This window comes from Zootoca vivipara, chromosome Z1 (genome assembly GCF_965207765.1).
Source record: "Zootoca vivipara chromosome Z1, rZooViv2.hap1.1, whole genome shotgun sequence".
NCBI lineage: Eukaryota > Metazoa > Chordata > Lepidosauria > Squamata > Lacertidae > Zootoca > Zootoca vivipara.
Window position 1 is genome coordinate 64510764 of NC_142583.1, and position 18023 is coordinate 64528786.

At 44.3% G+C, this 18023-nt stretch overlaps 1 protein-coding gene across 1 annotated transcript in view; it reads right to left on the bottom strand.

Annotated features, from left to right (window-relative positions):
• Positions 1-18023, bottom strand: part of FRAS1 (Fraser extracellular matrix complex subunit 1) — a 328899-nt gene that overhangs the window by 43032 nt on the left and 267844 nt on the right. The window contains exons 41-52 of the mRNA XM_060278390.2: positions 17717-17907; positions 17148-17301; positions 14210-14473; positions 12897-13085; positions 12462-12581; positions 10950-11129; positions 9624-9748; positions 9065-9205; positions 8420-8647; positions 7773-7886; positions 2078-2228; positions 639-798 (exon numbers count right to left, since the gene is read on the bottom strand). Of these exons, the coding sequence (XP_060134373.2) occupies positions 639-798; positions 2078-2228; positions 7773-7886; positions 8420-8647; positions 9065-9205; positions 9624-9748; positions 10950-11129; positions 12462-12581; positions 12897-13085; positions 14210-14473; positions 17148-17301; positions 17717-17907 (2017 nt within the window). The remainder of the gene's footprint in view (positions 1-638; positions 799-2077; positions 2229-7772; positions 7887-8419; positions 8648-9064; positions 9206-9623; positions 9749-10949; positions 11130-12461; positions 12582-12896; positions 13086-14209; positions 14474-17147; positions 17302-17716; positions 17908-18023) is intronic.

An 18023-nucleotide genomic window follows, 5' to 3' on the forward strand; every position in this document is an offset into this window, starting at 1 on the left:
TGTTAACCAGAAGGTTGGTGGTTCAAGCCCACCCAGGGAGCCCATCCTGCCTGCTCACCTGGTACCCCTGCCGCTTTCCCTTCTTGTTAATGACACACCCATTTTGGTTCTTCAACTCTACCTGCTTGGTTCTTCAACTCTATGGTCTCCTCGGGTAGTGAAGACTCCTTCAACCACCCCTTTCTGTTTCTTAACCCCCTGCACAAGGGCTATTTATTCCACACGCCCCCTACCTCCTGGGTCTTCTTGCTATTCGGCTTCCAGTTCCCAGGTCTCTCTATCACCTTTGCCTCGGTCCCCGATTTCTGATAACAGCACAAAGCTGACCTCCGGAAGTTTTTCCTCCTGTTTACAGTGACCTCACCCCCCTCACTCCTGTTTATCTATTTAAAATATTTACAGATTGCTTTTCTATTAAAATAACACCCAAAGTGGCTTACAAACAATTAAAACGACGATCCTCAAAGCCAAGCAAGCTTCTAGCCTCTGACTGTTTGTGGACATTCCATGACATCACAGCAGCAAGGACTCAGCCAATGGCTGAAGCAGATTAAAGTTGACAGGCAGCTGCTAGAATCTTTAGCATTCTGAAGCGTGGCATACCTTAATTGTCTGTGCTGCTCGTCTGAGTAGCTTACCTGGTGTGCTGAAAGCTGATAAGAGACCACTGAACATGGAAAGTATTGTCAGTGACCATACTGGGTTTGCTGTCCTTTACAAGAAACTGAAAACTGTCTTCTGTCTCTTGAGTCTGCTCCTCATGCAGCACATACTCGATCAATCCCAAGTTAACATCCTCTGTTGGGAAGAGACACCTCAATGAACTAATCAACTAATCTTGGAACTTAACAATACGTAGATACCAGCCTTCCCCAACTTGGTTTCCCTCCAGATGTTGTTGAGACTCCAATTCATGCTTTAGTAGAGCATAAGACTCTTGATCTTAGGGTCGTGGGTTTGAGCCCCTCACTGGGCAAAAGATTCCTGCATTGCAGGAGGTTGGATTCTGCCCAACTCTATGATTCTATCAGTCCCAGCCACCATGACCATGACAATTTATTTATTGAATTGATAGACTGCCCCTGTACCTGGGGGTTTCAGGGTGGTTCACTGAATAAAATCAAGATATAAAACCACAAAATACATAATAAAAACAAAAACAACAACCCAATAGCCACCAAAACAAAAAACAAAAAAAACCCCATATTTTAAAAGGGCATGGGATGTAAATCAAATCAACCAAAGGCCTGGTTAAAAAGGAACGTTTTTGCCTGGCGCCTAAAGGTGTGTAATGAAGGCACCAGGTGAACTTCCCTGGGGAGAGCATTCCACAGACGGGGAACCACTGCAGAGAAGGTCCATCAAGAGATGATGGGAGCTGGAGTTGAACAACATCTGGAGGGTAGCAGGCTGAGGAAGTGATATAAGTCATAAGGATATCCTGGTTTCTGGGTGTGGCTTGCAAATTAATATAAAATGTTTGAACAAAGCAAGAACGACACAAAGAACTACAAAACAGCCCTGGTGGATGTTGCTTTCTCAGCCTCCTCATTCATCCATTTATGCAATTTGCATTTGCTTTCAAAAATGCATGCAATGATGACAGCACTGCCTTCAGTCCCTCCCTGTGAATTTCAGAAGCCCCACTGTGTTGTTACAATTTGTGGAATTGTGGACGGGACTTAAAACCAAACACATGTTGAATTGGCACAAACCAGGTTTAAACTGCTCAGTTCTTCCCTGGACTCCAATATACCGAAAAGCAATACAGTGCAGCTAAAGCTATGATATAACTACAAGAAAGAAGATTCCACCTAAACATTAGGAAGAACTTCCTGACAGTAAGAGCTGTTCGGCAGTGGAATTTGTTGCCAAGAAGTGTGGTGGAGTCTCCTTCTTTGGAGGTCTTTAAGCAGAGGCTTGACAGCCATATGTCAAGAGTGCTTTGATGGTGTTTCCTGCTTGGCAGGGGGTTGGACTGGATGGCCCTTGTGGTCTTTTCCGACTCTATGATTCTATGATTCTATGATGAAGCACAAAAGAATGGCAAGTGATTTTCCTAGCATTGCTTTCCTACCTTGAGTAAATGTAGTCACTGCCACTCCCGGCTGCAACTTCTTCTCCACATAGCCATGCTCTGGCCCAGCTGTTATCTCGTAGATCAGCTGTTTGTCTTCTGTATCAGGATCCATTGTCAACAGCTCTTTCTTGGTGATCAGATTTTTCGGCTGGATTGAAGACACAGAGCCAGTGTTTACACACTTATACAGATGGTATCAACAGTTCCTGGGTCTGAGCCTGAAAGCTGGAACTAAGAGTTTATTCCAATGGATAAAGGTTATTCCCTTGGGCTACATTCATAAATCTGAATGTCCGTCCCTTAAGAACTGGCTCCGAAACCTACCCTTCTCAGAAGGCACCAGAGGAAGAGATGAGCTGCTTTGGAAGAAGAGGGAGAGAAAAGGAGGGCAAGGAAACTAGAAAGGAGTTATGGAAAATTAAGGCTCCACTAGTTAAGCAGTTTGATTGTTTATCTGTTTATCCAGTTATTCTTACCCTGTTGCTCAGCCAAGACGATTAATAAGTTCAAACCCATTTGGCTGCTATGATGCCTGGATCTAGGAACACAGGAAGCTGCCTTAGGCTGGGACCACTGAGTCCAGCTAGTTCAGTGTTGTCTACACTGACTGGCAGCAGCTCTCTAGGGTTTCAGGCAGGGATCTTTCCCATCCCTACCTGGAGATGTTGAAGATGCCATTTCCCTATATCCACAGCAGGACATGTGATGGGAGGAAGCAGAAAGCAGGATCCAAGGCTGGTATCAGTTTTACTGGAGAAGTAAAACTCTGACACGTAACCTCTGCTGCTTTGCGGCCATGCTCACTTGTGAGAAAGGCTTCAGGAGTAAACCCCCAAGGAAAAATCTGTACCCACCGCCTTGCGGGATATCTTCGGGAGGAGAAAAGGCTAAGGAATAAATCCTATACAAATCTGGAGTGGAGTCCCTAAAATGGTTGGAGGGCGTTTTGTACGCCTCCTTCCAGCAACTCCTGCAGCCAAGCTGGTGCCAAACTCTGCTTTCCTTTGGACCTCAACAGGGGGGGGGTCTTGTCATCTGGGCAGCCCTGGACCTCCATACACACTGCCAGCGCTTGTGCCCTGGAGAGGTCACTTTGGTGCTACTAACACAGTGGTTTGAGTTACAGGTAGGTAGCCGTGTTGGTCTGAGTCGAAGCAAAATAAAAAACTTCCTTCAGTAGCACCTTAAAGACCAACTAAGTTTTTACTTTGGTATGAGCTTTCGTGTGCATGCACACTTCGTCAGATACACTGAAACAGAATCCACCAGACCCTTATGTATATTCAGAGGGTGGGGGTGGGGGTGATGGGAATGGGTGATGGGCTGATGGGAGTGGTAAACCTGTAGATGGCTGTTAACGACTGCTGATGACTGCAATTGGTCCTGGGTAAAAAAAGCAAGGGCTGAGGCGCTAAAGAAAGCTTGATCATGCACAATGAGATAAGAATCCAATGTCTTTATTCATCCCAGGTGGCTCCGTGGTTTTAAGCTTGGTAATGAGTTCCATTGCAGCAACTTCTCTTTCCAGTCTGTTCCTGAAATTTTGGTTTGACTTCACCCTTGGAGGTGCACTCCATTGTCTCTTGAGACAGATGGATGCCAACAAGCAGATACAGCATTTTCATCCCTATTGTTCAGTAGTTTGGCATGCTATGCAGTGTTCAGACCCACATGCCCAGATCAGGGTTAGGATAAATGCGTGTCTGTGCTCTGCTTGGGACTAAGAGCCATTAAACCAGAGAAGTGTTGTGCCTCCCGCAAAGTGTACTGGGAATGGCTGTAGCTCAGTGGTAGAGCACCTGCTCTGCATCCAGAAGGTTCCTGTATCAATCCCCTGAATCTCCAGCTAGGGCTGGGAAAGCCACTTTGGTGCTGCTGATGCAGCAAAAGCAACGTGGGAGGCAGCATTTACGAGTTACTGGTCTCTGCAGCCACAGCAGGCGCTGCGATTCTCCAGTGGTTTGACTTCACTGCCAGAGACACACTCCATTGTCCCTCGAGACAGACGGACGGCAACTGGCAAACCTGTTAAATGTTCCTAAGGGTATTGTCTCCTGAGAAATCTTTATGTGGGACAAGAAGCTACAGTTAGATATGGAACAACTGATTGGTTCAAAATTGGGAAAGGAGTACGACAAGGTTGTATATTGTCTCCCTGCTTATTTAACTTATATGCAGAATTCATCATTTGAAAGTCTGGACTGGATGAATCCCAAGCCGGAATTAAGATTGCTGGAAGAAATATCAACAACCTCAGGTATGCAGATGACACAACCTTGATGGCAGAAAGTGAGGAGGAATTAAAGAACCTTTTAATGAGGGTGAAACAGGAGAGCGCAAAATATGGTCTGAAGCTCAACATAAAAAAAACCAGGATCATGGCCACTGGTCCCATCACCTCCTGGCAAGTAGAAGAGGAAGAAATGGAGGCAGTGAGAGATTTTACTTTCTTGGGCTCCTTGATCACTGCAGATGGTGACAGCAGTCACGAAATTAAAAGACGCCTGCTTCTTGGGAGAAAAGCAATGAGAAACCTAGACAACATCTTAAAAAGCAGAGACATCACCTTGCCTACAAAGGTCCGTATAGTTAAAGCTATGGTTTTCCCAGTAGTGATGTATGGAAGTGAGAGCTGGACCATAAAGAAGGCTGATCGTCGAAGAATTGATGCTTTTGAATTATGGTGCTGGAGGAGACTCTTGAGAGTCCCATGGACTGCAAGAAGATCAAACCTATCCATTCTGAAGGAAATCAGCCCTGAGTGCTCACTGGAAGGACAGATCGTGAAGCTGAGGCTCCAATACTTTGGCCACCTCATGAGAAGAGAAGTCTCCCTGGAAAAGACCCTGATGTTGGGAAAGATTGAGGGCACTAGGAGAAGGGGACGACAGAGGACGAGGTGGTTGGACAGTGTTCTTGAAGCTACCAACATGAGTTTGACCAAACTGCAGGAGGCAGTGGAAGACAGGAGTGCCTGGCGTGCTCTGGTCCATGGGGTCACGAAGAGTCAGACACGACTAAATGACTAAACAACAACAACAACAACAACAACGGTATTGTATATTGCTGCTGGTGCAGGTTTTAGTTATTTATATCTCACCTTTTCCCCCCAGGAGATCTAGGTGGCATATGTGATTTCTCTCCCTCCTCATTTAATCCTCACACCAACCCTGTGAGGTAAGTTAGGCTGAGAGCCCTTGACTGGGCCATGGTCACCCAGTGAGCTTCATGGCTGAGTGGGGATTTGAACCCTGGTCTCCCAAGGTTCTAACCTCTACACCAAACTGGCTCTTGAAGGTTTGAACTAACACCAAGTAGGCTTTGAATTTATTTACCGTATTTTTAAAAAAGCACCTGCCTTCATTTCTGCACTTTTTAATTGGTGATGGAAGAATTGCTTGATTAATCACAGCAATTAATCAACAAGCGCTTCAGGAACGTAGATGCCAATAGCAACAGAGTAAGACATCGGAGTGTGCAGGTCTACGGAGTGGGTGGGAAGGAACTGTGCTGTCAGGGACCTTAGTCCTGCAGTTTAAGATGGATGGGTTTGTTTAGCCACAGCTGCTGATGCAACAAGCAGGGGAGGCCTGCTCCATCCATCATAACGGCTGGCAGCATTAAGGAAGAAACACAACTCCTCCTTCACTTAAAGTACTCTTAACTCCAGAACACACACACACGTATGTTTTCCCAGTCAATACCACATGGAAAGGTTTATACATTCCATGCCCCAGAAGATCTGGGCAATGAAGCACAGCTGTAAGGACAACCTGGGGGCATTTAATCATCAGTGATGCTGGAGAGTAAGGAGGGAGGCGAGATGCTTCTCCAGCAAGCGTTTCAACCCACGTAACATTTGGTGTGGAAAAGCTCAGTGCCAGGCCTGAAATAAAAGAGGAAAGATGGAACTCTTCTCTGGTGAGTCGGGAAAAAAGGTATCTTTCATTTGGAAGGGGGGGGCATCAAAATGGGAAGTGCCCCTGCTTGTAAAAAAGAAGTGCACACACTCCCATTTTCAGCTGACCGCAGAGTGAGTTCAGGATGGGATTTGCCCAGGAACTTTGGTGCTACAGACTCCACTTGGCCAGGCAGCAACCCCAACCCCACAACAAAGGTGGGGGGAGTGCCAGCCTTGTCTCTAACAGGTGTGTCGTTTGCAGCTGGAATTATGGCGTTTGCAATTTTTAATCTATCTAGCAGATTCATATCCTGGCTTTAGATCTTCAAAGCAATTTGCAAGCATGTTTGAATACAGTCTGGTGGAGGGCAGGAGTGGCGTGCCCCTTTCACTGCTTGAGGCAAAACAGGAAGGTGCCTCCCTAACCCTGCTGGAGCCTCCCTTATATGCGCCCACTAAGTGACAATTATGGTGCTGGAGGAGTGACAATTAAGTGACAATTATGGTGCTGGAGGAGACTCTTGAGAGTCCCATGGACTGCAAGAAGATCAAACCTATCCATTCTTAAGGAAATCAGCCCTGAGTGCTCCCTGGAAGGACAGATCGTGAAGCTGAGGCTCCAATACTTTGGCCACCTCATGAGAAGAGAAGAATCCTTGGAAAAGACCCTGATGTTGGGAAAGATGGAGGGCACAAGGAGAAGGGGACGACAGAGGACAAGGTGGTTGGACAGTGTTCTTGAAGCTACCAACATGAGTCTGACCAAACTGCGGGAGGCAGTGCAAGACAGGAGTGCCTGGCGTGCTATGGTCCATGGGGTCACGAAGAGTCGGACACGACTAAACGACTAAACAACAACAACAAGTGACAACAGCAGGTTCAAGAAGATCTCGCGGAGCTCTTGTGAGAACTTGCAGAGCGCTGCCTTCTGGGCTTCTGCCACCCAAGGTGGCTGCTTCAGCCCACTGCATGGGTAAGCCAGCCCTGGGAAGGGCTGACATTCCACATACAATCATAGAATTGTAGAGTTGGAACGGACCACGAGAGTCATCTAGTCCAACCCCCTGCAATGCCAGGAATCTTTCACCCAGTGCAGGGCTTGAACCCACGATGCAGCCTCATGCTCTACTGACTAAGCTACCCAACATAATAATAATAATAATAATAATAATAATAATAATAATAATAATAATTGGGTGGCTTCCAACAGAAAAATAAAATACACTAATTTATTAAACATTAAAAGCCTCCCTAAACAGGGCTGCCTTCAGATGTCTTCTAATAGAGTATTTTCCACTAGAACAAAGAAACAGAATCTCTTGCCCTTCTCCTGGTATCTATGAGGACCCTAGTTGTCTTCAACATCACTGATTGGCCAGCTACCTTTCCATAGTTAAACCAGGCTCAAGGCAGCTGACAGCTTCAGAAAATTAACGCCCTTCACTCTTAACAGTTGCAAAAAATGTAAGCAAACTGCAAATGCTCATAAACAATAGCCTAATGAAAACATCCTAATAAATATAGAATAAATTTAAGCAATCCCCACATACTTCATATTAAGGTTTAACAGGGACGGCAAATCCAGAAGTGGGGCAGGTAAGAATATCTGGGTCAGGAGGACAAGACTCAAGCCCAAGTAGTCCTCAAATTATATTGCCAATGCAGCTCTCAAGACCTGGGAAAGCTGCCCGTTTTCTGTTCTGCATCTCTGTCACCTGTCCAGTAGCTTTCCCCAATTTTCTCTGTGCACCAAAACATGTGACTTGAAAACAAAGCAACGTGAAAATCTACCTTGCCATCCACGTACTCCAGCCACTGCAGGCCCAAGTTTGTGACAATTCTGGGGGTTCCATCATCCACAGGAAGAATTTCCACTCTGAACAACTGGGGCACAGCAGTCACAAGCTGAGAAAATATTTGTTGCTGTTATTTCATAAAATTTATATACCGTTTGATCGTAACCCCTGCCCCCCTTCAAAATATCCAGGAAATATTTCACGGGGTTGATTACACTGTTTCTGCTACTCGCATTGCGTTCTGAGGGCAGAATTAGACTGACTAATCCCTAATAGTTACACTGGCAGCAGAATCAGATGGTGCACAACTCTTGCTGAACTGTATCATTTCAGACTGTCGGTAGGGAGAGCACATGTTTGAACAGTCCCCTACGAAATCAAGGAAAACAAATGCACAGTCCCCCAGCCTGAAAACTTACAGGACAGGGAGAAAAGTTCTCAACTAGGTTCCCCCCCCCCTTTAACATGTTAGCTTTTTGTGGATATGGAGGTCTCTACCCATCACCTGCCACCCACAGGGAAGCGTTTAAATTTGTGCTTCTCAACCTGAAGTTGTACAAGCCAGGAAGTTACATGCGATGCTACCGCATGTTGGGATGGACCCAGACTGAGCTCTAATGCTGGCATGGTTTCCCCACCAACCTCTTTCCCATCCTCCTCCACGACGAAAAAGGGATTGGATCCATCGGACGCAGTGAAGGTGAAGCGGTCCTCCAGGGAGTTGCTCCCGTCGTGACTATAGCTGATCCGGTTCTGGAAGACATCCTCCATTGTGAAGGTGTGGGTCTGGCGATAGCGGTGCCCGTCGCTGGTACGTTCGATCAGGCCATGCCGTGGCGGCTGCACGATCGTGAATGTGATGGATCTGGCCTGTGAGCAAGACGGGAATGTGTGAAGGGGACCTGAAGAGCTGTGACCAAGATAAGTGGAGACTATGCATGTGTGAAAATCTCCTCTGCTCCTCCCTTTTCAGTCCCCTCCTGGTTCTGGGAGACAGTGGTGCAGGAGAGGGTGGGGAAGCACCTGAACCTTCACTTGCCTGACGTGCCTCTTCCTCCAACCTCTCCTAGCTCAACCCTCCAGCTCTGGAGCACCCCCTGCCTCTGACTCTTGCCTCCTGTCTGGTACAGCCCCCCCCAACAAATCACTGCCCCCCTCTCCCGAGTCAGGCTCCTCCCCCCCTTCCCCTGGGGCACACTTGTGCTGACACAGGACAGTTCTTATTCCAAATGGATTGTGCAGAATTCTGCATTGCTCCAAGGAGGAAAGACACAGAAAGGGCTTCACCTCTGTGTCCGTGTCTGTGGCCTTAAGCTCAAACTCCGTGATGGTTTTCCTCACTCCTTCTTGCACCCTCATCCCAGGGCTCTGCACAACAGGCAAAGAGTCGTCTACTGGGTTAATGTTGATGTCAAAATTCTGGCTCACCTACAGGGGAAAACAGATGAAGCGAAAATAAAAAACAGATTCCCATCTAATGCGACTTCCATGGACAAACTCTGCCTGAGCATTTGGGGCACTCTTGAAAATTTGCAGGCGGAACTCAGTTGCATACTGGCAAATTCAGGTTCCATACTTAAGTGGATTTGGCAATCCCTTACACAACTTGCCAACTTCCCCCTTTCCCCATAAAATTCGACTAAGTTATGGGGAAATGCCCTGGAAAGTGTGGATAAAATGATGGCTTTGCACAATGTTGACCATCCTTCCTACAAAAAAAACCCAGACTGTATTCTCAATAAACAGCTGGCTTCGTATAACCTCCCTGCAACCTTTGTGCAAACAAATATGGATGGACACCTGTCTGGAGCTGACTTTTGCCGAGAATGAAAGGAAATCCACTCACCTCGTGTGTGCCATCGGAAACGGAGAAGGTAAATGTGTCAGAATGTTTCTCATCCTCACTGGTATGGATGTACTGTATGTTGCGGGAGACCAGGTCTGCCTGCCTGAAGGAGCTAATCCTTCTGCCTAGAGTAGCAGGAAATGGCAGGGGAAAGAAAACAGCAGCAAGCTGATGATTCTGCAGTCTTATGGACTAGAAACTTCCCTTTAGAGAAACAAAACTCTTTAGGGCTGCCCTACTCATGATTTGCGGTTGGGTAGATGAGTCGCCTACCCCACAATCAACCCAAAGAAGAATGCAAAGTAGTTACATTTGTATAACTCAAGCACAAAATTCATTTGTTGTTCGGGACATAACCCAGGACATATCAGTGTCCGAGGTGGGAAATCCAAACAGCACCCCTTCCCACAGGAATCGCTTCTTCTTCGTATGTGTGCACACACAAAAGCGGTGGGAAGATTGGTAAAGAACAAAGAGAAGGAACAGTGCTCCAAAGACTGTCCAATTTTGATTCTGTCTTCACCCATCCCATGTTAAGTATAATTGGAAAATAACTCTGTAATGCATCTGCATGCATACTGTGAAGCATGGCATGGAAATTTCAATTGAAGCTAAAGAAGAGCTGAGAAGAATCCCTAACAGCTTAATGATTCTGTGGGGCTGTATCATGGGAGCCTATCTCTGTGCCTCACTCACAAGGCATCAGGGTGTATTACAAGTCTATCCATATGCTAATCTGTTGGCTTCCATTTTGGGAGGAGTGACTCTTTGTTCTCAAGCTACTGGAGAGAATGGACGTGCTAATCTCTTCTCTAAGAAAACAGCCTCAGGGTAACGGAGGCTGGAATGAAGAAGAGACAGAGCTTTGATTTTTAGCTCTGGGTGGAAGATATTCATAATCTAATATATTTTACCTATGTTGGGAGCAGTATAAGATATTATGCATCTATCTGAATGTAACTTTATTGTTTAAAGTAGTAGTAGTAGTAATAATAATAATAATAATAATAATAATAATAAATTTATACCCCATCCATCTGGTATAAATATTTGTTTTGGAGTCAACCTCTATGAGTAAAACTTTTGAACCATATTTTCCAGACTGGAGAATTTCTTATTTCAAAGAAGAGTCCATTTTAATTCACTCAACTGCTTCCAAATGCACAATATTAATAACCTCAGTGTCTCAGATGGGCTTTCCCCAATGGTTAATGGTTCTTCGCCGGGGAAATATATTGTCCACCCCTGCCTTAAAAGCACACAGTTAAGTCTTGTCAAGTGCCTGCCTTGATATTGCTAATAAAAAACCAGTGAACATTTGCAAACCTGGTGATGCAGAGTGCTCTATGTGCCCCAGTTGGGGCTGCTTAGTAATCCTGTACAGGAGATCACTTGGCTCGCTGTCCTGATCCACAGCGGACAACTCGAGAGTGGTGATCTTCTTCACCGAGTTCTCGTCCAGGGCCAGTCCTGTGTTGACAATGACGGATGGTGGCAACCGATCTTCTGGGAGAATCAGAGGCAAAAGGATAAGACCAACAGCTTCCTTTCTTCCGTTTTCCTGCCCCTCGTGAATATTCTAAACTAGCCTGATACCCGATTAAAGAAATCTTAGCCAATTGGCCATATGCATTTTAGCATATCTATCAGTTAAATTTGCATACATTTGGCATCATCTGAGAACAGGCATTTCCTCCTGAGCCTATGTCTTCTAAGATGGTGTTTGTCATCTCCACCTTATATATATATATTTGCATTAAAGATTCCAAAGAACAAATTGGAGTATATAGTTTAGCAAACAGTTTTTAGCAAATTAACCGATTAAATGCTTTAATTCTAATTTGCCCCACTCTAGTTAACTATTGCACTATTGTCTATTTGATTGCATTTCAAATATATTTCAAGCCACCTTGAAAACATATATTCGCAGTTCTGTTGAAGTATTGTTATAGAGTAGACAGCCTTCTTTAAAATTATCTTTGGAAATGGAGCAAGGAACATGGATTTCTTAAATAGAAAGTCAGAGGGTCTGATTACTTACTCAGAGTAGGCTCACGAAAATCAATGGCCATGACTAAGTTAGGCCCATTCATTGTAATAGGTCTACTCTAAGTAAATGTTAGTTGAATGTCATCCATGGAATGATATTTTCTCTGATATCTGCATCCTTTGTTCATTATGACACCACATACTTTACAGGCATGTCTTCTCCCTGATTTGTATTGTTTCTTTTATACTTCTGCATGTTTTTTCTGTTTTTGCTTCCTTCCTTTTAAATATTTTTTGTGATAAAGTCTAAAATTCAGTAAAAACCTTTATGGGCAAAAAAAAAGAACTTAAAAATTTGCATACATTTGCATTGTGCTTTAAAACAATAGTGATGAAGTGATGAAAAAACCCAATAGCTTTGTTTGCTTTTAGGTGAGGCGGAAAAATGTTGCAGCTGGAAGGTGGGATAAAAAATACTGTAGAATAATTAAAAAGCTTGTAATGGTACTTGATTGGAGAAGAGCCATACCTGATTGCAGAGCACCTCTTTTCCATGCAGAAGGTGCCAAGTTCAATCCCTGGCGCCTCCAGGTATGGCTGGAAGAGACCATTGACTGAAATCCTAGAGCAATGCTACTAAGTACATAATACTGAGCTAAATGGACCAAGATCCTGACTCAGCGTAATGCAGCTTCTTATATGCCTTATTCTCTTCATGGCTCAGAATCCTTCCCTCTCTGCCGAGACCACGTTCCCTCCTTAATGTCCTTGTTTCCAGTTAACAACAGCCAAGTTGCCTTCCTTGCCAAAGAGAAAACGAGGGTTTGCAGCAGAAACCCTTGGCCTTACCCATTACCCGAAGTGTAAACGCCTGGTCCGCCATTTTGTTTCCTTCTGCATCAGCCACATCAAAAATGAAAGCAAATGTCCCAGCAGGATGCCCTTTCTCGTGGCTGTACTCTACCTGTCCTGTGGGGAGGTAGAATGAGAATGAGCTTGTGTTATTGCCTTCATGTTGTCTGTGACTAGCAGAGCCACCCAACCGACAGGAATTCAATGTAGTTATGGGCAGGGTATGTTATGCTGGTGTAAACGATCCCTATTCCAAACTCTGTTGAGGAGCGAGACAACTACCCACTGAGCCAGCACGAGCCTGGCAGAGGGAAAACAAACCTGTTTAGAAATCTAGTTTTGCTCTAAAGCATCAATCCGGGAATGTGAGACTCAATTGAACACATATACACTACGGAACTCTGCTGTGGAACAGGGACTGAGAGTGCTCACCTTTATTTATATCCGCCTGTGTGAAGCTTCTCACTGGTCCTTTGGCAGAGATCTGATCAAGGGAATCTCTTTTATGAATACGCAGAACTCCAAGCACAGGGTCTTTCTTCATGATGTATCTGATAGCCAGGTCATCCGAATCTGAGTCTGTGGCCTTCAAGTGCTGGTCTGTAAGGACTGCCACAGAGCCTAAATGGCAAAAGAAAGTCAAATACCTGCTATTCCTCCTTGCAGAATCATTCTGAATATAATTAACATCTCTGTGGTATAACCACATTCATCCTAGATAAACAGGGATAACATCCCATAAACATTCAGATAATTCAGAAGTTCGGATAAACAGAATTGTTGTTTTAGATGAGGGGGAAGGGTGACTTGAATGAAGGGCCACAAATGGGAAGGGAGAACTAATATTTGTAAAAGTTTAAAAGTCTCCCCGAACTCCGGCCCTCCAGATGTTTTGGACTACAATTCCCATCTTCCCCAACCACTGGTCCTGTTAGCTAGGGATCATGGGAGTTGTAGGCCAAAATATCTGGAGGGCCGCAGTTTGGGGATGCCTGGTCTACAGGGTATTCAATGTGAATTGTGTGTGCTAATTCTTATTTGCTATTGCCCCTGCCCCTTTTTTTGCTTCCACTTCCTCTACTGAAATTTACATTGGCTGCATCTGGACATTGCAGTTAGCTTAGGGTAGTTTACTTGCTTATATATGGTCACAACATGCATTGAAATGATAATAACAGGTGTTGAGCTGTACACAAAACCATGTTGCCTTTGCCAAGCAAACTTGCAGTTTAAGCTATGGACAAATCAGATCAGAAGGAGAGGCCAAATGATGCAAAAGAAATAAAATGTGGAAGAGGCAAGGTGGTACCACGGGTATAGTTAAACTTCAGAGAAGATCTTCCATAGAGCATGCCATGGGAACATTTTGAAGGCAGAAAACGGCCAATTGTGCAAGAAAGCATTGCAGGCTTAAAACTACTTGAATAATTATTCCCTCTTCCTAAGGGGACCCTGAGAATTGTAGCTCTGGGACAATGAACTAAGAAGGAACTCAAATAATCTCTCAACCAGACTACAGTTCCTATTTGGCTCTATGAAGAAGCTTTCACTGTTAAAAGGATATAAAACCATAATACACATGTAGCGAGTTACAGTGAATTTTGGATACTGGATCTTTCTTTGCACACAGAATGTATTGCATTTAAAAAAAAGTTTTTATACAGAGAGTTAAGTTCTGATTGTTCAGTTTGCTGTCAGTATCACTACCACTGCCACAAAAAGTGCAGCTGATGCCCACCCCTTACCAGCAGAAAGTTGCAAGCCCCTGTTCACAACTAATCTTGGTGGATCCGACTCGGGCAGCTCAATGGAAAATGCCACCTTCCCAGTCTGCGTGTAGAGGCCGTCGGAGAGGGAGAATCTGAACTCATCAGACTGGACACTGGAACTGCCCAGTGTGTAAATGATTAGTTCATCCAGGACATCTTGGTAGGTGAAGGTGGAGCCCTCGGCCAGGGTTTGACCATTCTCCAAGGGATCCAGATGAGACTGTCTCTTGCGGAGGTAACCTGAGAATAAGGGGAACACACCTTTTATCATATGTGATGGTCATGTAAGGTAATAAAAGCATTCTGGGAAATGATATACAATAATTTTTAAAACATGTTTAAATTAACTTTTGCAACAAAAAAACAAAACAAAGACAGAGGCTTCTCTACTAGGAATTGTAGGTGCTGATATTCCAAGGGAGCAGAAAAAATACTCTTTATGTATGCGACGATGGCTGTACAGATGCTGTTAGCTCAGAGATGGAGAGAGGATAAAGTCCCTACCAGAGAAGAGTGGCAAATCAAATTGTTGGACTATGCCGAAATGGCAAAACTGACGGAAAGCTCAGGAACCAAGGAGACCAAAATTTCAACAAAGAATGGGGAAAATTGATAACTTATCTTGGAGACCATTGTAAACAGACGGAAACATTAGCAGGGTTGCAATAACACTTGTAATGTACAGGTAGGTAGCCGTGTTGGTCTGGATCGAAGTAAAATAAAAAAATTCCTTCAGTAGCACCTTAAAGACCAACTAAGACCATTAAAGACCATTGTCTCCTGGACAATGACAGCTCCCTTTCTCAAGCTCTGGGAGGAAGACCTTTCATTGCCTACAGACAGCCACCCAATCTTAAACAACTCCTCACCCACAATAATACAACCACCAGACTTAACATGGACACTGGTACCAGAGCCTGCAATAAACCCAGATGCCAACTTTGCTGCCACATACACCCAGACAATACCATTACTGGCCCCAACAACATCCAACATACCATCTCAGGACTATTTAATTGCTCATCCTCTAACATTGTGTATGCCATCAAATGCCAACAGTGCCCTTCAGCTCTCTATATTGGACAAACAGGCCAAACCCTACGCCAAAGGATAAATGGACATAAATCTGACATCAGGAACCAGAAGACAGAAAAACCAGTAGGAGAACACTTCAATCTCCCAGGACATTCTATACAAGATCTCAAAGTAGCTGTCTTACTACAAAAGAATTTCAGAAATAGACTGGAAAGAGAAGTTGCTGAATTGCAACTTATCACCAAGCTCAAAACCATGGAGGGACCTGGTTTGAACAGAGATATCGGGTTCTTATCTCATTATACATGATAGCGATCTTCAGCCATCTCCACCCTTGCTTTTTCATGCAAAACCATTTGCAGTCGTTTCCGGTCATCAACAGCTATCAGTCAGTCAATCACCCATTTCCACCACCCTTCTGAGTGATCCCCCCTCCCCATCCCCACCCCTCCCCACCCCTTCTCTACATAAGTGCCTGGAAACTTCCATTTCACTGTATCTGAAGAAGTGTGCATGCACACGAAAGCTCATACCAAAATAAAAACTTAGTTGGTCTTTAAGGTGCTACTGAAGGAATTTTTTTATTTTACTTGTAATGTAGCAAGTACTATGGAGTTCATTGAGTTATATAAAACGTGGACTATTGAAAAATAGGCAGTAGAAAAGGTGTAATAAATAGGACCCATGGAGGGGAAGGTGGGAAGTCAAGAGATTCGGAAGAATCTTTTTACTGTGGATGTGTATGGTTGTATTGTAATAATTTTATATTCGTAAAATCAAATAACAATTATTTCAAAAAAAGAAGAGAGGATAAGGTGAGCACAACTGAGTTAGGTCCTGCAGACTACATCCTTCCCACTTCCCCATGTCCCAATTGTGCTTCCTACCATCCATGCTATTCTTCTAAAAAAGAGGTTCCAGAACTCACCATGAACTCCTCCCCCTTTCTCTTAAAAGGGCAATGGCACCCCCTGAGAGTTCTGGTGTGTTTTCCCTGGAAAAAAAAGCTCTGCCTAACATTGTTACTCATTCCTCAATCAATGTTTGACTAACTTATGGAATTAGCTACCAGAATATGTGGCAACAGTCACTAAGAACTTAACAGCCTTCTGGATCAAGACAATGGCTCATCTAGTCTAACATCCAGTAGCCAACCAGATGCCAATAGCAAACCCGCAAGCCGGACCTGAACACAGGACCACTCCCCCCACCCACCATGGCTTCCAGCAACTGGGATTCAGAAGCGTTACTGCCTCCAACAGAGGCAGAGCACAGATACCGTATCATGACTCGTAGCAATTGACCACTAGCTAGTTCAAACAATAGTCTACTCATTTCCAGAGAGCTTAGATGTAACCACACTTTGCCTGTGCTTTATCAGCTGCACTGAGCTTGAGGATCCTTTTGGAAACACTGAAATGCCTCTTCATTTAGCCTGGGTTTTGGCCATCCAAATTAAGAAGGTGAGACTCTAAGTCTAAGCCAAGGTTTTAGGAGTTAAAAATAGGAAGAGCTCTCCTGGATCAGAACAAAAGCCTATCTAGTCCAGCTTTCTGTTCTCACAATGGCCAACCTGATGGCGATAGGAAGGCCAAAAGCAGCTACTGGAATTCAGAAACGTATAGCCTCCATGAATTGGTCTAAACCCCCTTTAATTCCACCCAAGTAGGCGGCCGTCAACAGCATATCTTACAGCAGTCAATGTCACAGCTTAACTGTCTTCTGTGTAAAGAAATACTTCCTTTTGTCTATTTTGAATTTTGCACCAGCTTGGATGGCTCCAAGTTCTAGCATCATCGGACTGTTTGCTTGCTGGGAAAACCCTAAAAAAATAATCCGAAGTGCATTTGCTCAGCAATATCAGAAACTTGTATCTTACCATAAGTGGGTTTCTTGGTCACTACAAAGACCAGTTGGTTGTCAGGAGTGTCCAGGTCTTTCATCCTCAAGGAGGAATTTGTGATCACAACCGCTTGGCTTTCTTGCACTTTGACAGGCTCCACCTCCAATTCTGGGGGCTCATCATTTAGACGCTACAATAACACAAAGGCGTTCGTGAAAGACAGTGCACTCATGCAATGCCACAAAGATAAAGGGGTGGGGGATAAGAAATGCAACTATAAACTGCAACATCTGATTCAAAATTGGTTTTGCAAATGTAAACACATATGAACATCTTTAGCTGAATCTAGAACTCTGTGTGTCCAGGTTTTTTGGATAAATCTGAATGGCACCTTAATTCTAAGTTTCTAGAACATTAAGGTATCACAAAAAGCACAAAACATACCAGCAATTTGAATTAATATCCCATATTAATATTTGTAGGGTTTCATATATTCAAGCAGGCAAAGCTAATCACAAGAGAGGTTTCAGATTTCTAGTGGATAATGCATGCATCCTCTATAAACTGAATAGGTTTTATGAATCAAACCCAACAAGTGAGCTCACCTTGATGGTGATGTTGACGCTGCTGGTTTCCGATTGGCTGAAGCCATCGCTGACATAAAAACTAAAGGTGTCCGTGGATGGCTCAATACTTTCATGGACACTTTGAAAGTAATAGATGTGGTTCTCTACCACATCTTGAATTGAGAACGAGAGGTCTGAGCTTGCAGTGTGTCCAGGACCAAGTCGCCTACCTGCAAACACAGCATTGTCAATATGAAATAATACTTTTGTTTTAAAATGGTACCACACTACCAGGCAGAAAGAGAAGACAAATAATTTTTTATTGCTGCTGTTTTTCAAAGGGAGC